The 26,835-nt window shown below is 52.7% G+C and overlaps 1 protein-coding gene across 1 annotated transcript in view; it reads left to right on the forward strand.

Annotated features, from left to right (window-relative positions):
• Positions 1-264: 264 nt before the first annotated feature.
• plrg1 (pleiotropic regulator 1) overlaps positions 265-26,835 on the forward strand; it is a 68,516-nt gene continuing 41,945 nt past the window's right edge. The window contains exons 1-3 of the mRNA XM_070871418.1: positions 265-424; positions 13,647-13,753; positions 19,017-19,150. Coding sequence (XP_070727519.1) covers positions 416-424; positions 13,647-13,753; positions 19,017-19,150 — 250 coding nt within the window. The 5' untranslated portion in view covers positions 265-415. The remainder of the gene's footprint in view (positions 425-13,646; positions 13,754-19,016; positions 19,151-26,835) is intronic.

Here is a 26,835-nt window from a genome sequence, read left to right on the forward strand (position 1 = left end):
ATTATCTCTGTTCCCGGTTGGATATTTTGCTCGCTTGGATCCTGGGTTTGATTTGACCGATCTTTATCCCGAGCTTGTGGCAAAGCCCGGGATAACAGCGTCGAGAAATCTGTGACGTTCAGCGCTCCAGTTCACCTGTACATATGGTCTATGGCCACTGAGGGTAGATATCGCTGTCGCTGGCGGGCAGGAAAGGTGAGACGAGAACAGGACCTTGTGACGGGGCTTCTCTTTCTCGTCCCTTCACCCCTCGATCCTCCTCCAATGGGAAAGCTCGACGCTTGATCTCGCGGTACTGATCAGCCAGCGCGTGGGTTGCTGGGTGGCCGAAGAAAGGTTCTGGTGTTTGTCCGAATTTCGAACTGTTTTGAAAAGCGGCTCGAGCTTTTGCCGGTAGTGAACGCGAGCCACAGCCATGGTGGAGGTGGGGCTATTGTTGTTCAAGTATATTTAATATAAAGTTTGGTCTCTCGCTTGCCGTGGGACTGCGGACCGAGCTCTGTAAGCATAGCGTTCGGAGAGTGAGCTGCCACGAGTAGAGGGTCTGAGAGTTTCGGTAACGACCTGGCATTGCTGATTGCCGTGCACAGAAAGCAAAAGGGCTACTTTCAGCATGTTGGAGAGGAAAAAGAGAAGGGGGAGCATAAGAGGAAGGCAGTACTTCTGGTTCTGCATATACCCCATTGTATATAATGGAAAATAAAATAAAATGCACTTTTAATTAAATTAATTTATTTATTTCTACTCCTCTGGAGTAATTCTGTCACCACACTTTAGGAAGGATGTGAAGGCCTTAGAGGGGTGCAGAAAAAAATTATGGGAAAGGAATGAGGGACTTCAGTTAGGGGGCTGGACTGGAGAAGCTACGGTTCTCCTTAGAGCAGAGAAGATTGAGAGGAGATTTGATAAAGGTGCTCAAAATTATGAGGAATCTAGACAGAAAGAGATCCATTAGTAGAAGGGTTGAGAACCAGAGGGGTCAAATTTAAGGTGATTGCCAAAAGAACCAAAGGTGACTTGTGAGAAAACTTTTTTATGCAGCAAGTGGTTAGATCTGGAGTGCACTGGCCAATGGTGGTGGAGGCAGACTCAATTTCCAAAGGGAGTTGGATAAGTGCCTGAAGAAAAGAAAATTGCAGGGCTATGGGGAAAGGGTGGGGGAGCAGGACTAGCGGAGGTGCTCTTCCAGAGAGCCGGCATATGCTCGACAGACTGAATGGCCTCCTCTGCTGTAACCATTCTATGATTCTATTGCTCCATCCCACCTGAGTCTACTTGTTGGTCCACTCCAATACCATTGCAGGTGGACAGAAGACTTGGAAGCAGTGGGGGCCACTTCAATGGACCGCTCTAATACTCTGCACAGATGCATAGTTGTACACCTTTGATTCAAAGGTCCTCCATTTTAAACACATTGTAATTTGTTAGATATGGTGCTTATGGCCAAGGGGTATGGAGAGAAAGCAGGAAAGGAGTACTGAGGTTGAATGATAAGCCATGATCTTATTGAATAGTGGTGCAGGCTTGAAGGGCTGAATGGCCTGCTCCTGCTCCTGCTCCTGCACCTAATTTATATGCTTCTATTAGACATTTTCCTATCAGTTTTTCTCATTCATCTGTCCTTCTTTTCAAGTTAAAATTTGTGTTAATGAACATTGGTCATGCCACCATGTAAATGTGGTAAGAGTGGGATGATTGGGGCTGTTTTTGTTAAAATGGAAGAAGTTATGGGGTAATTTGATTAGAGGTGTTAAATTTTATAAAAGGGTGGGACAGAGTAGATGGAAACTAACTGTTGCTATACTTTTAGGATCTAGAATGAGGGATTGTACATAAAAGATTAAATGTAAATGATTTAAAAAGCAGATTAAAATTTTGGAAGAGCATTGTGGGGCTGTGTAATGCACTATTGAAAGTAGTGATTGAAGCTGAGACCAGGTCAACTTTTAAAAATAGGTTAGTCAGGTGGTTGAAGGAAATGGGATAAATGAATGTGGGAACAAACATGTCAGATTAGGGCTGCTCATCGTGTGGAAGATAAACAGCAACACAGGTCAATTGGGACAAATAACCTGCTTCTGCATCATTTTGATGGAATTCTGTGACTGGATATTGGGTGAAGATTTACTGCTCCTTTCCCTCCCCCCCCAACCCCCCTCCTCTTTCTCCCACAGCCACCCTCTCCTTCTCCCCTCCCCACCCCTCCCCCCAGCCGCCCTCTCCTTCTCCCTCCCCCCCCCCCCCAGCCACCCTCTCCTTCTCCTCTCCAGCCCCCCCCCAGCCGCCCGCCCTCTCCCCCCCCCCCCCCCAGCCGCCCTCTCCTTCTCCCCCCCCCCCCCCAGCCGCCCTCTCCTTCTCTTCCCACAACCCCCCCGCAGCCGCCCTCTCCTTCACCCCCCCCAGCCGCCCTCTCCTTCTCCCCCCCCCCTCCCCCCAGCCGCCCTCTCCTTCTCCCCCTCCCCCCCAGCCGCCCTCTCCTTCTCCCACCCCCCAGCCGCCCTCTCCTTCTCCCACCCCCCAGCCGCCCTCTCCTTCTCCCACCCCCCAGCCGCCCTCTCCTTCTCCCACCCCCCAGCCGCCCTCTCCTTCTCCCACCCCCCAGCCGCCCTCTCCTTCTCCCACCCCCCAGCCGCCCTCTCCTTCTCCCACCCCCCAGCCGCCCTCTCCTTCTCCCACCCCCAGCCGCCCTCTCCTTCTCCCACCCCCCAGCCGCCCTCTCCTTCTCCCACCCCCCAGCCGCCCTCTCCTTCTCCCACCCCCCAGCCGCCCTCTCCTTCTCCCACCCCCCAGCCGCCCTCTCCTTCTCCCACCCCCCAGCCGCCCTCTCCTTCTCCCACCCCCCAGCCGCCCTCTCCTTCTCCCACCCCCCAGCCGCCCTCTCCTTCTCCCACCCCCCAGCCGCCCTCTCCTTCTCCCACCCCCCAGCCGCCCTCTCCTTCTCCCACCCCCCAGCCGCCCTCTCCTTCTCCCACCCCCCAGCCGCCCCCTCCTTCTCCCACCCCCCAGCCGCCCCCTCCTTCTCCCACCCCCCAGCCGCCCCCTCCTTCTCCCACCCCCCAGCCGCCCCCTCCTTCTCCCACCCCCCAGCCGCCCACTCCTTCTCCCACCCCCCAGCCGCCCTCTCCTTCTCCCACCCCCCAGCCGCCCTCTCCTTCTCCCACCCCCCAGCCGCCCTCTCCTTCTCCCACCCCCCAGCCGCCCTCTCCTTCTCCCACCCCCAGCGCCCTCTCCTTCTCCCCACCCCCCAGCCGCCCTCTCCTTCTCCCACCCCCCAGCCGCCCTCTCCTTCTCCACCCCCCAGCCGCCCTCTCCTTCTCCCACCCCCCAGCCGCCCTCTCCTTCTCCCACCCCCCAGCCGCCCTCTCCTTCTCCCACCCCCCAGCCGCCCTCTCCTTCTCCCACCCCCCAGCCGCCCTCTCCTTCTCCCACCCCCCAGCCGCCCTCTCCTTCTCCCACCCCCAGCCGCCCTCTCCTTCTCCCACCCCCAGCCGCCCTCTCCTTCTCCCACCCCCCAGCCGCCCTCTCCTTCTCCCACCCCCCAGCCGCCCCCTCCTTCTCCCACCCCCCCAGCCGCCCCTCCTTCTCCCACCCCCCAGCCGCCCCTCTCCTTCTCCCACCCCCCAGCCGCCCTCTCCTTCTCCCACCCCCCAGCCGCCCTCTCCTTCTCCCACCCCCCAGCCGCCCTCTCCTTCTCCCACCCCCCAGCCGCCCTCTCCTTCTCCCACCCCCCAGCCGCCCTCTCCTTCTCCCACCCCCCCAGCCGCCCTCTCCTTCTCCACCCCCCAGCCGCCCTCTCCTTCTCCCACCCCCCAGCCGCCCTCTCCTTCTCCCACCCCCCAGCCGCCCTCTCCTTCTCCCACCCCCCAGCCGCCCTCTCCTTCTCCACCCCCCAGCCGCCCTCTCCTTCTCCCACCCCCCAGCCGCCCTCTCCTTCTCCCACCCCCCAGCCGCCCTCTCCTTCTCCCACCCCCCAGCCGCCCTCTCCTTCTCCCACCCCCCAGCCGCCCTCTCCTTCTCCCACCCCCCAGCCGCCCTCTCCTTCTCCCACCCCCCAGCCGCCCTCTCCTTCTCCCACCCCCCAGCCGCCCTCTCCTTCTCCCCACCCCCCAGCCGCCCTCTCCTTCTCCCACCCCCAGCCGCCCTCTCCTTCTCCCACCCCCCAGCCGCCCTCTCCTTCTCCCACCCCCCAGCCGCCCTCTCCTTCTCCCACCCCCCAGCCGCCCTCTCCTTCTCCCACCCCCCAGCCGCCCTCTCCTTCTCCCACCCCCCAGCCGCCCTCTCCTTCTCCCACCCCCCAGCCGCCCTCTCCTTCTCCCACCCCCCCAGCCGCCCTCTCCTTCTCCCACCCCCCAGCCGCCCTCTCCTTCTCCCACCCCCCAGCCGCCCTCTCCTTCTCCCACCCCCCAGCCGCCCTCTCCTTCTCCCACCCCCCAGCCGCCCTCTCCTTCTCCCACCCCCCAGCCGCCCTCTCCTTCTCCCACCCCCCAGCCGCCCTCTCCTTCTCCCACCCCCCAGCCGCCCTCTCCTTCTCCCACCCCCCCCCAGCCGCCCTCTCCTTCTCCCACCCCCCAGCCGCCCTCTCCTTCTCCCACCCCCCAGCCGCCCTCTCCTTCTCCCACCCCCCAGCCGCCCTCTCCTTCTCCCACCCCCCAGCCGCCCTCTCCTTCTCCCACCCCCCAGCCGCCCTCTCCTTCTCCCACCCCCCAGCCGCCCTCTCCTTCTCCCACCCCCCAGCCGCCCTCTCCTTCTCCCACCCCCCAGCCGCCCTCTCCTTCTCCCACCCCCCAGCCGCCCTCTCCTTCTCCCACCCCCCAGCCGCCCTCTCCTTCTCCCCACCCCCCAGCCGCCCTCTCCTTCGCTCCCACCCCCCAGCCGCCCTCTCCTTCTCCCACCCCCCAGCCGCCCCCCAGCCGCCCTCTCCTTCACCCCCCCCAGCCGCCCTCTCCTTCACCCCCCCCCAGCCGCCCTCTCCTTCACCCCCCCCAGCCGCCCTCCTTCACCCCCCCCAGCCGCCTCTCCTTCTTCCCCCCAGCCGCCCTCTCCTTCTTCCCCCCAGCCGCCCTCTCCTTCTCCCCCCAGCCGCCCTCTCCTTCTCCCCCCCACCCCCCCCCCACCGCCCTCTCCTTCTCTCCCCCCCCCCCAGCCGCCCCTCTCCTTCTCTCCCCCCCCCCCCCCCCCCCCAGCCGCCCTCTCCTTCTCTCCCCCCCCCCCCCCCCCCCAGCCGCCCTCTCCTTCTCTCCCCCCCCCCCCCACCCAGCCGCCCTCTCCTTCTCTCCCCCCCCCCACCCCACCAGCCTCCCTCTCTCCTCCCCCCCCCCCACCCCAGCCGCCCTCTCCTTCTCCCCCCCACCCCAGCCGCCCTCTCCTTCTCCCCCCACCCCAGCCGCCCTCTCCTTCTCCCCCCACCCCAGCCGCCCTCTCCTTCTCCCCCCCACCCCAGCCGCCCTCTCCTTCCTCCCCCCCCCACCCCAGCCGCCCTCTCCTTCTCCCCCCCCCCACCCCAGCCGCCCTCTCCTTCTCCCCCCCCCACCCCAGCCGCCCTCTCCTTCTCCCCCCACCCCAGCCGCCCTCTCCTTCTCCCCCCCACCCCAGCCGCCCTCTCCTTCTCCCCCCCCACCCCAGCCGCCCTCTCCTTCTCCCCCCCACCCCAGCCGCCCTCTCCTTCTCCCCCCACCCCAGCCGCCCTCTCCTTCTCCCCCCCACCCCAGCCGCCCTCTCCTTCTCCCCCCACCCCAGCCGCCCTCTCCTTCTCCCCCCACCCCAGCCGCCCTCTCCTTCTCCCCCCCCACCAGCCGCCCCCTCCTTCTCCCCCCCACCCCAGCCGCCCTCTCCTTCTCCCCCCCACCCCAGCCGCCCTCTCCTTCTCCCCCCCACCCCAGCCGCCCTCTCCTTCTCTCCCCCCCACCCCAGCCGCCCTCTCCTTCTCCCCCCACCCCAGCCGCCCTCTCCTTCTCCCCCCCACCCCAGCCGCCCTCTCCTTCTCCCCCCCACCCCAGCCGCCCTCTCCTTCTCCCCCCCACCCCAGCCGCCCTCTCCTTCTCCCCCCCACCCCAGCCGCCCTTCCTTCTCCCCCCCACCCCAGCCGCCCTCTCCTTCTCCCCCCCACCCCAGCCGCCCTCTCCTTCTCCCCCCCACCCCCAGCCGCCCTCTCCTTCTTCCCCCCACCCAGCCACCCTCTCTTCCCCCCCCCCCCCCCAGCCGCCCCTCCTTCTCCCCCGCCTCTCCTTCTCCCCCCCCCCCCCGCCCTCTCTTCTCCCCCCCCCCCCCGCCTCTCTTCTCCCCCCCCGCCCTCTCCTTCTCCCCCCCCCCCCCCGCCCTCTCCTTTCTCCCCCCCCCCCCCCCGCCCTCTCCTTCTCCCCCCCCCCCCCCGCCCTCTCCTTCTCCCCCCCCCCCCCCAGCCGCCCTCTCCTTCTACCCCCCCCCACCAGCCGCCCTCTCCTTCTCCCCCTGCCCAGCCGCCCTCTCCTTCTCCCCCCCCCACCCCCAGTCGCCCCCTCCTTCTCCCCCCCCCCCCCCTCAGTCGCCCTCTCCTTCTCCCCCCCCCCGCCGCCCTCTTCCTTCTCTCTCCCCCCCCCCCCAGCTGCCTCTTCCTTCTCGCCCCCCCCCCCCGCCGCCCTCTCCTCCCCCCCCCCCCCCCCCCAGCCGCCCTGTCCTCTCTCCCCCCCCCCCCCCCCCCCAGCCGCCCTGTCCTCCCCCCCCCCCCCCCCCCCCCCCCCAGTCGCCCTCTCCTTCTCCACCCCCCCCAGTCGCCCTCTCCTTCTTCCCCCCCCCCCCCCCCAGTCGCCCTCTCCTTCTTCCCCCCCCCCCCCCAGTCGCCCTCTCCTTCCCCCCCCCACCCCCCCCGCGCCTTCTCTTCTCTCCCCCCCCCCCCCCCCAGCCGCCCTCTCCTTCTCCCCCCCCCCCCAGCTGCCCTCTCCTTCTCGCCCCCCCGCCGCCCCCTCCTTCCCCCCCCCCCCCCCCCCAAGCCGCCCTGTCCTCCCCCCCCCCCCCCCCCAGCCGCCCTGTCCTCCCCCCCCCCCCCCCCCAGCCGCCCTGTCCCCCCCCCCCCCAGCTGCCCTGTCCTTCTCCCCCCCCCCGCAGCCGCCCTCTTCCCCCCCCCCCCCCCCGCCGCCCTCTCCTTTCCCCCCCCCCCCCAACCCCCCTCCCTCCTTTCCCTCCCCCCCAACCCCCCTCCTCCTTCTCCCACAGCCACCCTCTCCTGCTCCCCTCCCCACCCCTCCCCCCAGTCGCCCTCTCCTTCTCCCCCCCCCCCCAGCCACCCTCTCCTTCTCCTCTTCCCCCCCCCCCCCAGCCGCACGCCCTCCCCCCCAGCCGCCCTCTCCTTCTCCCCCCAGCCGCCCTCTCCTTCTCTTTCCACAACCCCCCCGCAGCCGCCCTCTCCTTCTCCCCCCCCCCCCCCCCCGCCTTCCCCCCAGCCGCCCTCTCCTTCTCCCCCCCCCCCCCCCCCAGCCGCCCTCTCCTCCTCCCCACCCCCCCAGCCCGCCCTCTCCTTCTCTCCCCCCGCCCTCTCCTTCTCTTCCCCCCCCCCCCAGCCGCCCTCTCCTTCTCGCCCTCAGCCGCCCTCTCCTTCTCCCCCCCCCCCCCCCCCCCAGCCGCCCTCTCCTTCTCCCCCCCCCCCCCCCAGCCGCCCTCTCTTCTCTCCCCCCCCCCCCCCCCAGCCGCCCTCTCCTTCTCCCCCCCCCAGCCGCCCTCTCCTTCTCCCCCCCCCACCCCAGCCGCCCTCTCCTTCTCCCCCCCCCACCCCAGCCGCCCTCTCCTCCTCCCCCCCACCCCAGCCGCCCTCTCCTCCCCCCCACCCCAGCCGCCCTCTCCTTCTCCCCCCCACCCCAGCCGCCCTCTCCTTCTCCCCCCCACCCCAGCCGCCCTCTCCTTCTCCCCCCCACCCCAGCCGCCCTCTCCTTCTCCCCCCCACCCCAGCCGCCCTCTCCTTCTCCCCCCCACCCCAGCCGCCCTCTCCTTCTCCCCCCCCACCCCAGCCGCCCTCTCCTTCTCCCCCCCACCCCAGCCGCCCTCTCCTTCTCCCCCCCCCCCCCCAGCCGCCCTCTCCTTCTCCCCCCACCCAGCCGCCCTCTCCTTCTCCCCCCCCCACCCCAGCCGCCCTCTCCTTCTCCCCCCCCCACCCCAGCCGCCCTCTCCTCCTCCCCCCCACCCCAGCCGCCCTCTCCTCCCCCCCACCCCAGCCGCCCTCTCCTTCTCCCCCCCACCCCAGCCGCCCTCTCCTTCTCCCCCCACCCCAGCCGCCCTCTCCTTCTCCCCCCCACCCCAGCCGCCCTCTCCTTCTCCCCCCCACCCCAGCCGCCCTCTCCTTCTCCCCCCCACCCCAGCCGCCCTCTCCTTCTCCCCCCCCACCCCAGCCGCCCTCTCCTTCTCCCCCCCACCCCAGCCGCCCTCTCCTTCTCCCCCCCACCCCAGCCGCCCTCTCCTTCTCCCCCCCACCCCAGCCGCCCTCTCCTTCTCCCCCCCACCCCAGCCGCCCTCTCCTTCTCCCCCCCACCCCAGCCGCCCTCTCCTTCTCCCCCCCACCCCAGCCGCCCTCTCCTTCTCCCCCCCACCCCAGCCGCCCTCTCCTTCTCCCCCCCACCCCAGCCGCCCTCTCCTTCTCCCCCCCCACCCCAGCCGCCCTCTCCTTCTCCCCCCCCACCCCAGCCGCCCTCTCCTTCTCCCCCCCCACCCCAGCCGCCCTCTCCTTCTCCCCCCCACCCCAGCCGCCCTCTCCTTCTCCCCCCCACCCCAGCCGCCCTCTCCTTCTCCCCCCCACCCCAGCCGCCCTCTCCTTCTCCCCCCCACCCCAGCCGCCCTCTCCTTCTCCCCCCCACCCCAGCCGCCCTCTCCTTCTCCCCCCCACCCCAGCCGCCCTCTCCTTCTCCCCCCCCACCCCAGCCGCCCTCTCCTTCTCCCCCCCCCCCCCCCAGCCGCCCTGTCCTTCCCCCCAGCCGCCCTGTCCTTCCCCCCAGCCGCCCTGTCCTTCCCCCCAGCCGCCCTGTCCTTCCCCCCAGCCGCCCTGTCCTTCCCCCCAGCCGCCCTGTCCTTCCCCCCAGCCGCCCTGTCCTTCCCCCCAGCCGCCCTGTCCTTCCCCCCAGCCGCCCTGTCCTTCCCCCCAGCCGCCCTGTCCTTCCCCCCAGCCGCCCTGTCCTTCCCCCCAGCCGCCCTGTCCTTCCCCCCAGCCGCCCTGTCCTTCCCCCCAGCCGCCCTGTCCTTCCCCCCAGCCGCCCTGTCCTTCCCCCCAGCCGCCCTGTCCTTCCCCCCAGCCGCCCTGTCCTTCCCCCCAGCCGCCCTGTCCTTCCCCCCAGCCGCCCTGTCCTTCCCCCCAGCCGCCCTGTCCTTCCCCCCAGCCGCCCTGTCCTTCCCCCCAGCCGCCCTGTCCTTCCCCCCAGCCGCCCTGTCCTTCCCCCCAGCCGCCCTGTCCTTCCCCCCAGCCGCCCTGTCCTTCCCCCCAGCCGCCCTGTCCTTCCCCCCAGCCGCCCTGTCCTTCCCCCCAGCCGCCCTGTCCTTCCCCCCAGCCGCCCTGTCCTCCCCCCCCCCCCCAGCCGCCCTGTCCTTCCTCCCCCCCCCCCCCCCAGCCGCCCTGTCCTCCCCCCCCCCCCCACCCAGCCGCACTGTCCTTCTCCCCCCCCGCAGCCGCCCTCTCCTTCCCCCCCCCCCCCCCCAGCCGCCCTCTCCTTCCCCCCCCCCCCCCCCAGCCGCCCTCTCCTTCCCCCCCCCCCCCCCCCAGCCGCCCTCTCCTTCCCCCCCCCCCAGCCACCCTCTCCTTCAGCCGCCCCCCCCCCCCCCTGGTCAGGTAAAGGAAAGTTCGATACGTCAGCATTTAAATGCCAATTGAATTTTTAATGTTAGCTAAGAAGCATTCATCTGATCATAAAAGTTTAGAGCACACAATGAGGACTCTCAGCCCATCGTGTCTGTGCCGGCCGAAAAAGAGCGATCCAGCTTAATCCCACTTTCCAGCTCTTGGTCCATACTCCTGAAAATCACAGCACTTCAAGTGCATATCCACGTACTTTTTAAATATCCATCCACCGGAGCGTTTGATGTTTGTATCAAGTGGAGTGCAATGGTGTCCTCTCTGTTGGTTGTCCTGTGTTTATAGGTGCCGTTTTCCCTGCCAAGTAGACAGAGCAGGGTCCATGCTTTCCTGCTGGAGTGAAGTTAGACTTCTCCATAAGGCTCCTCCACCTTTCACTGAGTTCAAGGACTCCAGCATTGTGGTGGCTGTGGTTGGGTTCTTGTTCAGCAAATATTGCTGGTAGAGAGCCTCACATTCTTCAGTCCAACAAGGAGTATATGTCTTTCTAAACCCCCGAGGTATACTGCGTTTTGTGGCCGCTTTAATAATTCCTATAATTCTGTTGAAGGCGTTGGTGGAATCCACCTGATAGTGTCAACTGACCTTTGGAAAGTTTCTCAGTTTGCTGTTTTGAAGTTCCATTGTGGTTCTGGTGTTGATGTGATGACAGGAATTTCGATCCCATGTTGGTTGAGGGCATGTGTTGACTTGTTGGGGCAGTTGTGGACAACAGTTCTGGAGGTGATGATTGGATTACCTTTGTTGTCCTTAGAGAGGAAACATAAGTCTTCTCTGAGGTACTGGCAACTATTTGGAGGGAGTCTAAAATAATTGTCCTGCTGAAGCTTGGGGAAAAATGCATGTGAGCCCTCCAGCTACCGCCCAATCTCCTTACTTTGTACTTGTTAGAAAGTGCTGGAGAGGCGACTACTCTCGCCTAGCCCTCATCATCGAGCCAAACTATCCCAAAGGAGCAAGCGGGCTTCCGGAGCGGCTGTAACTGCAGTGACCAAGTCATAGCTTTAACAACACATCGAAACCGGCTTCCAGCACCAGCTCAAGACTGCCATAGCATTCATGGACCTGTCAGCAGTGTACGACATAGTATGGAAGCATGGATTGCTTTTCAAGCTCTCCACATTTTACCCTGCAGGACAATGATCCATCTTCTCAACTCCATGCTTAGCAGCCGACGCTTCCGTCTTTACTGTGGCATCCAGAAGAGCAGATATAGGACATTCAACAACAGACTCCCAACGGTTCAGCCCTGGCACCCATGTTATTCAACGTTTACACCAGTGATCTGCCCGAAACACAGTCCTGCAAATTCATATACGCTGATGACATTGCCTTGGCCATGCAAAACATGAATCTGTCCATCACTAGAGACCCTGACTAGTGATTTACAGAGGATGGAGGCCTATTTCTGTCGATGCGACTCCGGTCAAACCTGCAAAAGACTGTCAACGTGACATTCCACCTCAACACCCATCAAGCAAACCAAGCTTTGACAGTCTCTTTTTGCGGCGCAGAGATAAACCATGACAAAAAAAAACCTCCTATTTAGGAGTCATGGTTGATCGCACCCTGTCATAGACAACATCTCCAGAACCTTGGGAAGAAACTAAAGAGTAGAGTCAGCTTGATCCAGAAACTCGCCGGATCCACGTGGGGAGCAGGCACTCAAACCCGCTGTACGGTAGCATTCACCCTGATGTGCTCCACAGCGGAGTACTGCTCTTCGGTATGATTAACAAGTCCGCAAGTCAAATCTGTTGATGTCCAGCTGAATTCTACTATGAGAATTATGACCGGTACGTTCTTATCGACACCAACACCTTGGCTCCCCGTGGTTGCAAACATCGAACCACCACATCTACGTCGTGAATATGCAGTCTTCAGAGAATACAATCACTACACCAGCAAAGACATGCTGATCAAGGCCGACTTGAACAATCTACCACCAACCTGTCTTAAATCTAGATGGCCATTTTGGACCATCACCGATGCCCTACAGCAATCTCCCCTCAGTTTGATGACAGAATGCTTGGAAGAACTGTGACATATGGAATGAATTCCTTATGGAGGACCCCGCAGTACAACCTGCAGGATCAAACCTTCCTTGCAAACAGTGGACAACCATCAACTGCCTCAGAACTGGTCATGGTAGATGCTGCCACTTCTCCATAGGTGGAAGATTAAAGCATCCCCATCATGTGATTGTGGAGCTCATAATCAGACCCTGGAGCACATCATTGAGTACTGCCCTCAGAAGAAATTTGCAGGCAGCCTACAAGATATCCACGCTATTACATCAGAAGCTTTGGCCTGGATATCCAACTTGGATATTGACGTTTGATTTTCTTTTACTACTATCATACAAAAGATTATATATAGTTTCCTCTGACTCCCTTGAATCAAGCTTCAAAGTTACATTTTGGTAGGGGCTAGACTTATCACCTTTAGTTACTCATCTGCAGTCTACTGTCATAAGCAAGTGTGTTTTGCATTAGTACTTTAATTATATTTGGTGCTTGTTAAAGTTCTGAAAGTCATTCCCCACCCCACGAGAGCAACACAGTGATAGTATTGAGCATTTTCAGGTTCTCTATAGCATGATCCGATGCGCAGTAAAGCTCTTCGGCTGTACCCCAGCAATGTGCCTTAATAACAACCTGGATATATATATAGTCCACTTCACATACAGAAAGATGGCTCGGGGAACTTTATAATAAGGAAAGGAATACAGTGGACACCAAACATAGAAAAATTGGAGGGAAATGTTAAAATTGGGAACTGATGGCATAGTTGAAGAGAAGGATTTTTAAAATCAAGCGAAGATAGCAAAACAAAAGGGGCTGGATAGATAATCTCAGCAAGCAGGTTTGTAATGGCAAAATTAGTGGCTACTGATGGAGTACTTGAAAAAGATGAGAAGTAGGGAGCTATGATCACAGTTGCACAAGATGTAATTTATGACTTAGTAATGTGGGTAGGGCTGAAGTCCGATTGTAGGGACTCAAATAAGGGGTGAGGAGAGAGAGCTACGTATAGTTGCAAGGTGACATGTTCCAGGAATTTGGAGAGAAGGCAAGATTTGAGATTGTGGGAGATTTGGGGTGAGTTTCTTGAAGGGAGATTGATTAGCAGTTTTAAAGGAAGTGGGGCCTTGCTGGACACGAAAAATGCTTGAAGATGTTGGCAAGTATGGCAGTTAGAAGGAGAAGTTGGGTTTGGCTTCATGGCTTAGTGACTGAGAAACTGCAACAAAAAAAAGTCAGGATAAGGGCACTTGGTGAACATGAGAGTTTGGAGGGGTTGAGGAGCCAGTGGGCATCTTGCAGGTGGCCACAATTTTGGACATTAAAAAAAAGTCAGTGTTTTTCTCATTTTGAATCTGAGCTGAGGTGGGAGAGGGTCTAAAGAGGTAGTGGAGAAAATAACCTGGAGAGCACTGCCACTCACCAGTATGGGCATATCAGTTTCCTATGTCAACCATTTTTATGGGTTCTCTGGGATAGCCATCTTGTCAGTTTTGTGATGTGGGCCTACTCTACTAGGAACTGTCCAAACACATGTCACATAGGACCCAGTTGCAAGAGGAGAATTAGCTCTTCCGTCTCTTTAATTACATGTCTGGAGATGAAAGGTAATTGTACTATTCCATCATTCCACCTAATCTCTCAATTTAAGGTTTGTTGAAATGTCTAAAAGATAGCTTTATCTGGAATATTAAGATGTGTAATTATATAAAATGCATCAGTACATTTTGTTCAGTGATTGCACCACATTTGAGTTTGTTTAATGTTTAAAATTTTAATTCTGAAATTTTATGTTAAATTAGTTTTTTTTTCTTTGTCAGGAGGTGCAGAAGCACTCTGTGCACACACTGGTGTTCAGATCTTTGAAAAGAACTCATGACATGTTTGTTAGTGACCATGCCAAGCCGATCGCAGTAGATGAGAGAAGGTGAGTGCTTGCGCTGATGACATAAGAACATAAGAAATATGAGCGGGAGTAGGCCATTTGGCCCTTCAAGCTTGCTCTGCCATTCAATAAGATCATGGCTGATCTGATCTTGGCCTCAACTCCACTTCCCTGCCTGCTCCTCATAATCCTTGACTCCCTTATCATTCAAAAATATGTCTATCTCCACATTAAATATATTCAATGACCCAGCCTCCACAGCTCTCTAAGGTAGAGAATTCCAAAGATTCACGACCCTGAGAAGAGAAGAAATTCCTCCTCATTTCTGTTTTAAATGGGCTATGGCTATGCCCCCTAGTTCTAGATTCCCCACGAGGGTAAACATCCTCTCTGCATCACAACTCTTGTCAAGCCCTCTCAGAATCTTGTACGTTTCAATAAGATCACCTCTCATTCTTCACTCCAATGAGTATAGGCTCAATCTTCTCAACCTTTCTTCATAAGACAACCCCTTTATCTCGGGAATCAACCTCGGAAACCTTCTGTGAACTTCCTCCAATGCAAGTATATCCCTACTTAAATAAGGAGACCAAAACTGTATGCAGTACTCCAGTTGCGGTCTCACCAATGCCCTGTACAGTTGTAGCAGGAATACTTTTATACTCCATCGCCCTTGCAATAAAGGCCAACATTCCATTTGCATCCCGAATTACTTGCTGTACTTGCATGCTAACTTTTTGTGTTTCAAATACAAGGACCCCCAGATCCCTCGGTACCTCGGCATTTTGTAATTTCTCCCCATTTAAATCATTTGCTTTTTCTCCTACCAAAGTGAATAATCTCATTTTCCCACATTATACTCCATCTGCCAAATTTTTGCTCACTCATTTAGCCTATTTATATACCTTTGCAGATTCTCTGCGTCCTCCTCACAACTTACTTTCCCACCTATCTTTATCAGCAAATTTGGCTACATTACACTCTGTCCCTTCATCCAAGTCATTAATATAGATTGTAAATAGTTGAGGTCCCAGCACTGATCCCTGTGGCTCCACTTATTACAGTTTGCCAACCTGATAATGACCTATTTATCCCGACTCTGTTTTCTGTTTTTTTAGCCAATCCTCTATCCACGCTAATATATTACCCCCAACCCTGTGAGCTCTTATCTTGTGCAGTAACCTTTTATGTGGCACCTTATCGAATGCCTTCTGGAAATCCAATTACACAACATCGACTGGTTCCCCTTTTATCCACCCTGCTCATTACATCCTCAAAGAACTCTAGCAAATTTGTCAAACATGATTTCCCTTTCCTAAAACCATGCTGACTCTGCTTGACTGTATTATGATTTTCTAAATGTCCTGCTACTAATTCCTTAATAATGGACTCCAGCATTTTCCCAATGACAGATGTTAGGCTAACTGGTCTATAGTTTCCTGCTTTCTGTCTCCCTCCTTTCCTAAATAGTGGTGTTACATTTGTGGTTTTCCAATCTGCTGGGACCGCTCCAGAAGCCAGGGAATTTTGGTAGATTATAACCAATGCAGCCACTTCTTTTAAGACCCTAGGATGCAGGCCATCAGGTCTAGGGGACTTGTTCTCCTTTAGTCCCATTAGTTTGCCTAGTACTTTTTCTCCCGTGATTGTTTTAAGTTCCTCCCTCCCAATAGCCCCTGAATTATCAATTGTTGGGTTGCTTTTATTGTCTTCTACCGTGAAGTCTGATACAAAATATTTGTTCAAAGTCTCTGCCGTTTCCTTGTTTCCCATTATTAATTCCCCCGTCATGTCCTCTAAGGGACCAATGTTTACTTTAGCTGCTCACTGTAGAAGCTTTTACTGTCTGTTTTTATATTTCTTTCTAGTTTACTCTCATAAACTACCTGCTCTCTCTTATTTTTTTAGTTGTCCTTTGCTGGTTTCTAAAAATTTCCCAATCCTCTGGCCTTTCACTATTCTTCGCAACATTGTATACTTTTGTTTTCAATTTGATACCATCGTTTACTTCCTTAGTTAGCCAAGGATGATTCATCCTTCTCTTAGTCTTTCTTTCTCACTGGAATATATCTTTGAGAGTTATGAAATATATCATGTTTCCCACTGCTCATCTGCCGTCTTGCCCTTCAATCTATGTTCCCAGTCCACTTTAGCCAACTCTGCCTTCATAATCTTTGTAATTATCTTTATTTAAGTTCAGGACACTAGTTTGAGACCTAGCTTTCTCCCCCTCAAACTAAATTTGAAATTCCACCATGCTATGATCATTCTTCCCAAGGAGATCCTTTATTATGAGATCATTAATTAATCCAGTCGCATTACACATTACTAGATCTAAAATAGTTTGCCCCCTGGTTGTTCCACAATGTATTGTTCTAGGAAACCATCCCAAATACACTATTTACTCTTCCTCAAGGCTACCTTTGCCAATTTGATTGTCCAATCAATATGAAGATTAAAATTTCCCATGATTATTGCCGTACCTTTCTTACAAGCTTCCATTATTTCTTGAGTTATACTCTGTCCTAGTGTCGCTACTGTTAGGGAGCCTATAGACCACTCCCCCCACCAGTGACTTCTTTCCTTTATTATTTCTTATCTCCACCCAAATTGATTCTAGATCTTGATCTTCTGAGCCAATATCTTTTCTCACTAACGCACTGATCTCATCCTTTACTAACAGAGCTACCCCATCTCCTTTTCCTTTCTGCCTATCTTTCCAAAATGTCAAATACCCCTGAATATTCAATTCTCAGCCTTGGTCACCTTGCAACCACGTCTCTGTAATGGCTGTCAGATCATACCCATTTATTTCTATTTGTGCCGTCAACTCATCTATCTTGTTACGAATGTTGCGTACATTCAGATAAAGAGCTTTTAATTTTGTCTCTTTACCATTTTTTCCTACTCTGATCCCACTTTCTGATGCACTCTTATGCTTACACGCTCTGCCCCTTCCTGTCACACTCTAGTTATCATTACCCCTATCGCTACCCTGCACTATTGCCGCCTTTCTTTTTGACTTTTTAAATTTCCGCTCACCTGATCCCTCTTTTCTCTCCCCCACCCCCACTATTTAGTTTAAAGCTCTATCTACAGCCCTAGTTAGTCGATTTGTCACGACACTGGTCTCAGCCTGGTTCAAGTGAAGCCTGTCCTGACTGAACAACTCCCTCTTATCCCAGTACTGGTGCCAGTGTCCCATGAATCAAAACCCACCTCTCCCACACCAATCTTTGAGCCACCCGTTCATCTCTCTGATCTTTTTTACCCTATTCAAATTTGCTTGTGGCTCCAATCATAATCCAGAGATTATTGCCATTGTGGTTCTGCATTTTAATTTAGCCCCTAGCTGCTCGTACTCCCTCAGCGGGAACTCTTTCTTTGTCCTACCTATGTTGTTGGTACTTACGTGGACTACGACAACTGGATCTTTTTCCTCCCACTCCAAATTCCTCTCAGCCCAGAGGAGATGCCCTTAACCCTGGCACCAGGCGGGCAACACAGCCTTCGGGACTCGAGCTTTCGGCTGCAGAGCAAAGTTCTATCCCCCCTAACTATACTGACCCCTACCACTACAACATTTCTTTTTACTCTCCCCAACTTGAATTGCCCCCTGTACCATGGTGCAGTGGTCAGTTTGCTCATCCTCCCTGCAGTCCCTTTTCTCGTCTACACAGGGAGTAAGAACCTCGTCCCTGTTGGACAAGAGCAAGGGCTGAGGCTCCTCTATCACGACATTCTGGGTCCGTATACCTGCCTCACTTGTAGTCACACCCTCATGTCCCTGACCACAGACGACATTTGAATTATTTAACCTAAGGGTGTGGCTTTCTGCTGGAGCAGAGTCCAGGTAAAACTCCCCCTCCCTGATGTATTGCAGTATCTGAAGCTCGGACTCTAGCTCATCAACTCGAAGCCGAAGTTCCTCAAGCCTCCAACACTTACTGCCGACGTGGTCGCATGGATCACACTGGTCCACCAGCTCCCACATGCTGCAGCTGCAACACATCGCTCGCCCTGCCATCGCTAATACATTTTATTTAATTAAGTTTTCAAGTTTGGAAATGTCTATTATCTTTGTTTAGTTTTTAATTCTGGCTCTTTAAGTATAATATTTACTGAAGGTATATCACATTGGACCATGAGTGCATTTATAAAACGGGAGGCACCTGACTTATTACCATGAATGTCAAAACCCCAAATGTTTTATGTCTGGTGCGTAAGCTGTATACATTTTCCAGAATACTTAGACCTGTGTTGTTTCCCATTACCATGCCTCAGTCTTGTTTGTTGAAACCATTCACTATTTATATTTGATATGACTGCTGTCCAACTCCACAGGGACTGGTCTTGTATGGTCAGTGACATTATCTGTTGGCATGGGGTCAACTTCCATATGTATGCTGATCATACCAAACTCTATCTCTCTGCGCCACTTCTCTGGACCCCACATCCATTTTATTACTGTTGTACTGCTTGTCTGACATTGTCTTGGATGAGTTAAACTTCCTTCAGCTTATGACTGGCAAGACTGAAACCTTGGTTTTAGATGCTTGCCACAAACTCTCCTTCCTTCCCACTGACTCCACCTTTTCTGTGGCATCTCACTTTTCAGCATAACTATGCACAACCATAGCATCCTGTTCAACCTTGGGTTTAGCTTCAAACCCCATATATTCTCCATCACCAAGGCTGCTTGTTTCCAACTCCGCAACATTGTCTACTCTCTGCTACTGAAACTCTCCATGCTCCATAGACTTCAAATTGTCCAAGATGCAAGCGCTTGTATCCTGTCTCTCATTAAGTCCTGGTCATCCAATGCCCCACCATGTAGTTGTTGTGGTATGTAAGTGATCTGCTTTGCAGCATCGCATCCAGTGCTGGCTCCAAGGAGGTGTGAGAGACCAACCGAGGGACAATATATTTTTCTCTCAATTATGAGGAAATTCCTGGTCTTCACCTAGTACTTCTGAGTCTTGACTAAGATCAGGAACTGTGTGTGTAGCAATTGGGGATGAAACCTGCCATTTGTTTATACCATTGTGCTACCTTGAATTGTGTAAACTTTACCCCAATATTTCTGCTTTGGGGAGAAATCGCTTTAAATTGTTTTCATTTGAAAATGTGGAAATTTAAGAATGTTTTAGTAAAGTTTAGAACACAATTGATGCAAATGAAAAGGTATATCAGCAGTGAATGGCTTTGAATTGATATGTGGAAAAGCTTTCATAACGCAAAGCTGTTGAGTTACCAATCACTTTTGAATTAATTCACTGTGTTTGGACTTTTTGTATTTGATCAGTTACAAGCTCAAGATGAATGTGAAGCTTCAAACAGAGTACCGCCCTGTGCTTCACATGCCTATACTTAAAGAGATCAGAGAAAAAAGTTCACAATCTGATTCCTACAACCATGGACATTATGACCTAAATCATGGTATGCTTTTGAAACATAGTACAGAAAATATCTTCAGTGTTAACTGTAGTGCATTTAATTGTATGTTTTCTTTATTTTCTATAATTTGTGACCTTATTAAATTACATATAAGATGATGACCAACGTCTGCATTTTAAAAGTATGGAATGCTGTTCAGATTTCTTGTGATCTCTGGTGCTGATTTTTGGGAATAAACTCTTGAATTTAAATAGTTTATTTGTGAACTGTGAAATCAGAGGTTTAAGAACAGTTTTCAGTGGGATTTAGAACAAAATTGAAGTAAATAAAAGCATATAAAAGTAACTAATGCTCTCATAAAAGAAAATATGTATTGAAATTTGTTTTTAAAAGCTGATTTGCTCTGGTAACTGTCACACAAGCTCTGAAATCCCACTGTTCAAAGAATCAGTAAAATGGATGTTTCTGTGAAGAAATTCATATGGGCTAGAAATTCGCCGACTTTGCGACCAGGTTTTTGGCGATATTTCAAAAACCCGGTCAGTGGGAACTTGGCCAACTTTTTGCGGAGACACTTTCCACATACCACTGGGAAGAGGAGTGCCGCCGTGCAAGACCCGAAATAGCGTTTTTGCCCGAAATTTGGCTCTCCGCACCTGTATTCTGCGCCCAGAATACCAATAGGGATAAACCTGAATTGTAGCCCTGCCAGCAGTGATAAGTATGAAGACCTGCAAAAAAGATAAGTTAAAATTTTTATTTTTAAATTCTTTTTCAACGATTTAGTAGGTAAGGGTTTTGTGAATTTTTTTGTTTTTGTTTTTCCCCCCTCCCAAGGCGCCTCTTGCAGCGCTATTGGCCCCGGACTAAAGTTGCCGAAATTCTCCAGTTTGCGCCGTGAATCCTCGTGCAATGCCGATTTTTACCGCCGTGCAAATTAAAGGCTGAATATCGGGCCTACTAATGGTAGCAAAGCGAAAAGGATGATTTTGGCATAAAAATACAGTTCGCTATAACCGCATTTCTAGCCTATAGTTTCAAAAGTTACATAGATTTCCTCGTGTTTTGGCTGCTAGTTGTAAATTTCTGCTTTGAAATGATTTTCTTGTCCTAATAACACAGATCATTGTTTTTGGAATACCCTTTAAAAATTGTGGGAAATCCTACTGCTTACTATTTTGCAAGATTCATACAAGAATTCCCATAGTAAAAGTTGATGCACAGTAACATTTGCAGTCGGTCCATTAATATTTCTTGGCACTGACAAAAATGTTGCTTCATTCACTTTACTAGTTGATCTCCCATGGCACCCAGGGTGTTGACCAAATTCTGTATTCAGGTGAAGTGAGGTTGAAAGATGGGATAATTGAACCATAACAAGGACAAGAGGGGCAAATAATGGGGGGAGAGGAGGGAGAGAGAAGGGGGGGAGGAGATGGGGACAACGGTAGTGAAAGTCTCACTGGGAGGTGTAGCCTGGGTAGTCATATGCTTTTGCCAGGGCAATTGGGGGTGAGGTGGGTTTAGCCAAGCATAGTAATAAAGCTGGCAGGAAGGGTGGTTACTTCCAGGTTTCTCTTCTGTGCTTGCATTTTCACCTGAACGATCAGATTTAAACTAAGCTTGCACAGCCATGTCCTGTATCTTAGCTCTATGGGGGAGAGGGGGGGGGGATACAGAAAGCAGTGGTAAAAGGCTGGAGGGGGGATACAGAGAGAGCAGTGGTAAAAGGCTGGGTTAGGATTACGATGTACAATTATGGGAGCTTAGGATGAAATTCCTGCAGTGGAGAGGAGGCATTTGATGGGAGCATTACTGTCCACAAATATTTATTAGTCAGGGGAGGAGGAACGTTGTCGGCAAGGGTTATTTGCTTTACAGCAAGCACAGAAATTATGCAGGCAACTTATTAAGGGATGAGGAGGAAGGACTGTGGTGATGGGGTTTATTGTTGGAGGTAAGATTTATTTACTGCATCCAGTGATTTACGTTCTTGATTTTAAAAAAAATGGGCCAAATGGGTTTGTACCTGACTTCAGACAGGAATTATAGTGACTCTCAGTTTAAAAGTACTGTGCCAGTATTACGTTTGAAACTGTTGTTTAATGTGACAATCCTTTTATCATTGGAAATACCAATCTCAGCACTACTTGCAGTCATAACAGGTACAGCAGGTAAATGTTAACATTTAACACAGATTTTGTATTACAGTACTGATAGAAGTGTTGAATGTATTTTGAAATGGAATGTTTTGATCCATTGGCATCTTTAATATACAAGTAGTTGATCTCCTGTGGCGTTGCAAAAGGGAGTCAAAATTAACTGCAATTTTCAGGTGTGAGGGTGGGGTATAACTACCCAAATGGAGGAGAGGGAGGGGTGGAGGTGGATCGGAGAGGAGCGAGGGAGAGGATGGGACAACATAAAAGGCCTATGGACAGGAGAAGGGAGGGGTAGGGGGACGAGGATGAAGAGAAGGGAGGGTGAGGAAAATGGGAAAGAGAGAATATGGGATGTAGGGGGGTGGGGGGGGCGGCCAGTCAGTCAGAGAGGGGAGTAGAGAGTAAGACTAATGACTCACATCTGCAGCTTATTGTAACGTTGCCAGTAGCATTCAAGGCCACCTCTACTATTGTTTTATATTACTTGCCCTTTCCAGTCCGCAACCGAGACTCCAGGATGGTATGTTGCCTCCCTGGTGCAAGGGTCAAGGATGTCTCGGAGCGGGTGGAGGACATTCTAAAAAGGGAGGGAGAGCAGCCAGTTGTCGTGGTGCACGTTGGTACCAATGACATAGGTAAAAAAAGGGATGAGTTCCTACGAAATGAATTTAAGGAGCTAGGAGCTAAATTAAAAAGTAGGACCTCAAAAGTAGTAATCTCGGGATTGCTACCAGTGCCACGTGCTAGTCAGAGTAGGAATCGCAGGATAGCTCAGATGAATACGTGGCTTGAGCAATGGTGCAGCAGGGAGGGATTCAAATTCCTGGGGCATTGGAACCGGTTCTGGGGGAGGTGGGACCAGTACAATCCGGACGGTCTGCACCTGGGCAGAATCGGAACCAATGTCCTCGGGGGAGTGTTTGCTAGTGCTGTTGGGGAGGAGTTAAACTAATATGGCAGGGGGATGGGAACCAATGCAGGGAGATAGAGGGAAACAAAAAGGAGGCAAAAACAAAAGACAGAAAGGAGATGAGGAAAAGTGGAGGGCAGAGAAACCCAAGGCAAAGAACAAAAAGGGCCATTGTACAGCAAAATTCTAAAAGGACAGAGGGTGTTAAAAAAACAAGCCTAAAGGCTTTGTGTCTTAATGCAAGGAGTATCCGCAATAAGGTGGATGAATTAACTGTGCAAATAGATGTTAACAAATATAATGTGATTGGGATTACGGAGACGTGGCTCCAGGATGAGCAGGGCTGGGAACTCAACATCCAGGGGTATTCAACATTCAGGAAGGATAGAATAAAAGGAAAAGGAGGTGGGGTAGCATTGCTGGTTAAGGAGGAGATTAAGGCAATAGTTAGGAAGGACATTAGCTTGGATGATGTGGAATCTATATGGGTAGAGCTGCAGAACACCAAAGGGCAAAAAACGTTAGTGGGAGTTGTGTACAGACCTCCAAACAGTAGTAGTGATGTTGGGGAGGGCATCAAACAGGAAATTAGGGGTGCGTGCAATAAAGGTGCAGCAGTTATAATGGGTGACTTTAATATGCACATAGATTGGGCTAACCAAACTGGAAGCAATACGGTGGAGGAGGATTTTCTGGAGTGCATAAGGGATGGTTTTTTAGACCAATATGTCGAGGAACCAACTAGGGGGGAGGCCATCTTAGACTGGGTGTTATGTAATGAGAAAGGATTAATTAGCAATCTCGTTGTGCGAGGCCCCTTGGGGAAGAGTGACCATAATATGGTGGAATTCTGCATTAGGATGGAGAATGAAACAGTTAATTCAGAGACCATGGTCCAGAACTTAAAGAAGGCTAACTTTGAAGGTATGAGGCGTGAATTGGCTGAGATGGATTGGCGAATGATACTTAAGGGGTTGACTGTGGATGGGCAATGGCAGACATTTAGAGACCGCATGGATGAACTACAACAATTGTACATTCCTGTCTGGCATAGAAATAAAAAAGGGAAGGTGGCTCAACCGTGGCTATCAAGGGAAATCAGGGATAGTATTAAAGCCAAGGAAGTGGCATACAAATTGGCCAGAAATAGCAGCGAACCTGGGGACTGGGAGAAATTTAGAACTCAGCAGAGGAGGACAAAGGGTTTGATTAGGGCAGGGAAAATGGAGTATGAGAAGAAGCTTGCAGGGAACATTAAGACGGATTGCAAAAGTTTCTATAGATATGTAAAGAGAAAAAGGTTAGTAAAGACAAACGTAGGTCCCCTGCAGTCAGAATCAGGGGAAGTCATAACGGGGAACAAAGAAATGGCGGACCAATTGAACAAGTACTTTGGTTCGGTATTCACGAAGGAGGACACGAACAACCTTCCGGTTATAAAAGGGGTCGGGGGGTCTAGTAAGGAGGAGGAACTGAGGGAAATCCTTATTAGCCGGGAAATTGTGTTGGGGAAATTGATGGGATTGAAGGCCGATAAATCCCCAGGGCCTGATGGACTGCATCCCAGAGTACTTAAGGAGGTGGCCTTGGAAATAGTGGATGCGTTGACAGTCATTTTCCAACATTCCATTGACTCTGGATCAGTTCCTATGGAGTGGAGGGTAGCCAATGTAACCCCACTTTTTAAAAAAGGAGGGAGAGAGAAAACAGGGAATTATAGACCGGTCAGCCTGACATCGGTAGTGGGTAAAATGATGGAATCAATTATTAAGGATGTCATAGCAGTGCATTTGGAAAGAGGTGACATGATAGGTCCAAGTCAGCATGGATTTGTGAAAGGGAAATCATGCTTGACAAATCTTCTGGAATTTTTTGAGGATGTTTCCAGTAGAGTGGATAAGGGAGAACCAGTTGATGTGGTATATTTGGACTTTCAGAAGGCGTTCGACAAGGTCCCACACAAGAGATTGATGTGCAAAGTTAGAGCACATGGGATTGGGGGTAGTGTACTGACATGGATTGAGAACTGGTTGTCAGACAGGAAGCAAAGAGTAGGAGTAAATGGGTACTTTTCAGAATGGCAGGCAGTGACTAGTGGGGTACCGCAAGGTTCTGTGCTGGGGCCCCAGCTGTTTACACTGTACATTAATGATTTAGATGAGGGGATTAAATGTAGTATCTCCAAATTTGCGGATGACACTAAGTTGGGTGGCAGTGTGAGCTGCGAGGAGGATGCTGTGAGGCTGCAGAGCGACTTGGATAGGTTAGGTGAGTGGGCAAATGCATGGCAGATGAAGTATAATGTGGATAAATGTGAGGTTATCCACTTTGGTGGTAAAAACAGAGAGAAAAACAGACTATTATCTGAATGGTGACAGATTAGGAAAAGGGGAGGTGCAAAGAGACCTGGGTGTCATGGTACATCAGTCATTGAAGGTTGGCATGCAGGTGCAGCAGGCGGTTAAAAAAGCAAATGGCATGTTGGCCTTCATAGCAAGGGGATTTGAGTACAGGGGCAGGGAGGTGTTGCTACAGTTGTACAGGGCATTGGTGAGGCCACACCTGGAGTATTGTGTACAGTTTTGGTCTCCTAACCTGAGGAAGGACATTCTTGCTATTGAGGGAGTGCAGCGAAGGTTCACCAGACTGATTCCCGGGATGGCGGGACTGACCTATCAAGAAAGACTGGATCAACTGGGCTTGTATTCACTGGAGTTCAGAAGAATGAGAGGGGACCTCATAGAAACATATAAAATTCTGACGGGGTTAGACAGGTTAGATGCAGGAAGAATGTTCCCAATGTTGGGGAAGTCCAGAACCAGGGGTCACAGTCTAAGGATAAGGGGTAAGCCATTTAGGACCGAGATGCGGAGGAACTTCTTCACCCAGAGAGTGGTGAACCTGTGGAATTCTCTACCACAGAAAGTTGTTGAGGCCAATTCACTAAATATATTCAAAAAGGAGTTAGATGAGGTCCTTACTGCTAGGGGGATCAAGGGGTATGGCGAGAAAGCAGGAATGGGGTACTGAAGTTGAATGTTCAGCCATGAACTCATTGAATGGCGGTGCAGGCTAGAAGGGCCGAATGGTCTACTCCTGCACCTATTTTCTATGTTTCTATGTTTCTATATCTGCAACATTAGTCAGCTTCTTCATTGATGCATCAAGAAAGTTAATGAACAACTTTTCTATCATATATCTGCATCAGATTCCCCTGTAGCTGCAGCAACAGATGGTAGACTGGCTTTTATCATAAATCTGGATTTCTGAGGGTTCAGGAGGTTATTGATTGCACCCATATAGCCATTTGTTCCTCACCAGCAATCCAAAGGCTTGTCAAGCACCAAGTGATTTCAGTCTCTCAGTATACCACTGGATAGTGACCAATAGCAGTGGATTGTGATGCAATGCCCAATTCTCTGACACTTCACATGATGCTTTTTGGAGAATTTCTGTTTACATCTTTTTAGTAGAGACAGCAGAATGGAAGGATGGTCTTGAAAGACAAAAATAACAGTTACTATGACTCACATCTCTGCTGACAACATCATGCAGCAGAGAATCAAGCATATTAGGACAAGTACTGACATTTGGTCAGCCAGAGGGCACTTTTCAATGTGCCTTAATATGATGGAACGTATATGATAGCTGCCGCTTGTTACACAACATTATTAAGGAGAGACACATTAATGAGGTGCCAACGCTAGAAATGGTGGTGTGGTAGACGGATGATGTTTGTCAAACCTGATCACTGATTTCTTTGCTTATTGATTCATATAGTCGGTATACCTCATTTTTCATGTCTACATAAACATAAATTATGTACTATAAGATTGCTTTAGATCTTTACCTTGGTATTTTTCGTTAGTCATAAATTACTTCGACATTCCCCCAGGTGTGGCAGGCCATGAGCATAACATGAGAAATAGGAGCTGGAGTAGGCCATACGGCTCCTCGAGCCATTCAATAAGAGCGTGGCTGATCTTTGATCTCAACTCCACTTTCCCGTCCGATCTCCATATCCCTTGGTTCCCCTGGAGTCCAACAATCTGACTATCTCAACCAAATGATTCAGAATCCACAGCCCTTGGGGTAGATAATTCTAAAGATTCACAACCCTCTGAGTGAAGACATTTCACATCTCAGTCTTAAATGGTTGACCACTTATCCTGAGACTATGTGCGCGCGCGCATGCACGCACACACACCACCTAGGCTCTCCAGCAAGGGGAAGCAAACAGCATCTACCCTGTCATCTCTGAATCACCTCTCATTCTTCTAAACTGCAGAGTATAGACCAAATCTACTCAATGTCTCCACATAGGACAACCCTCTCATCCCAGGGATCAATCTAGCAAATCTTCGTTGCACCGCACATAGTATCCACTCTAATGCAAAGCGAGGCAGATGAAAACCAGCTTCTGACTCAGATTACATTTTGGCCCTGCTGTATTATACAGGCTGGTCATACTGTTTGAGCAGCCTGTCACACACTTGTTCAGTAGATTAAATCCTAACAACAACAGAAATAAACATCAGGGAGTGGGAGAGTTACCTGGATACTTTGTTCCAGGAGGCAGTCACACCCCTTAAGTTAAGTAGTACATTAAAGTTTGTCGGTGGTCAGGGACCGGAGGGTGTGATTGCGAGTCAGGA

Source organism: Pristiophorus japonicus, chromosome 2, assembly GCF_044704955.1.
Source record: "Pristiophorus japonicus isolate sPriJap1 chromosome 2, sPriJap1.hap1, whole genome shotgun sequence".
In the NCBI taxonomy this organism is placed as follows: Eukaryota; Metazoa; Chordata; class Chondrichthyes; family Pristiophoridae; genus Pristiophorus; species Pristiophorus japonicus.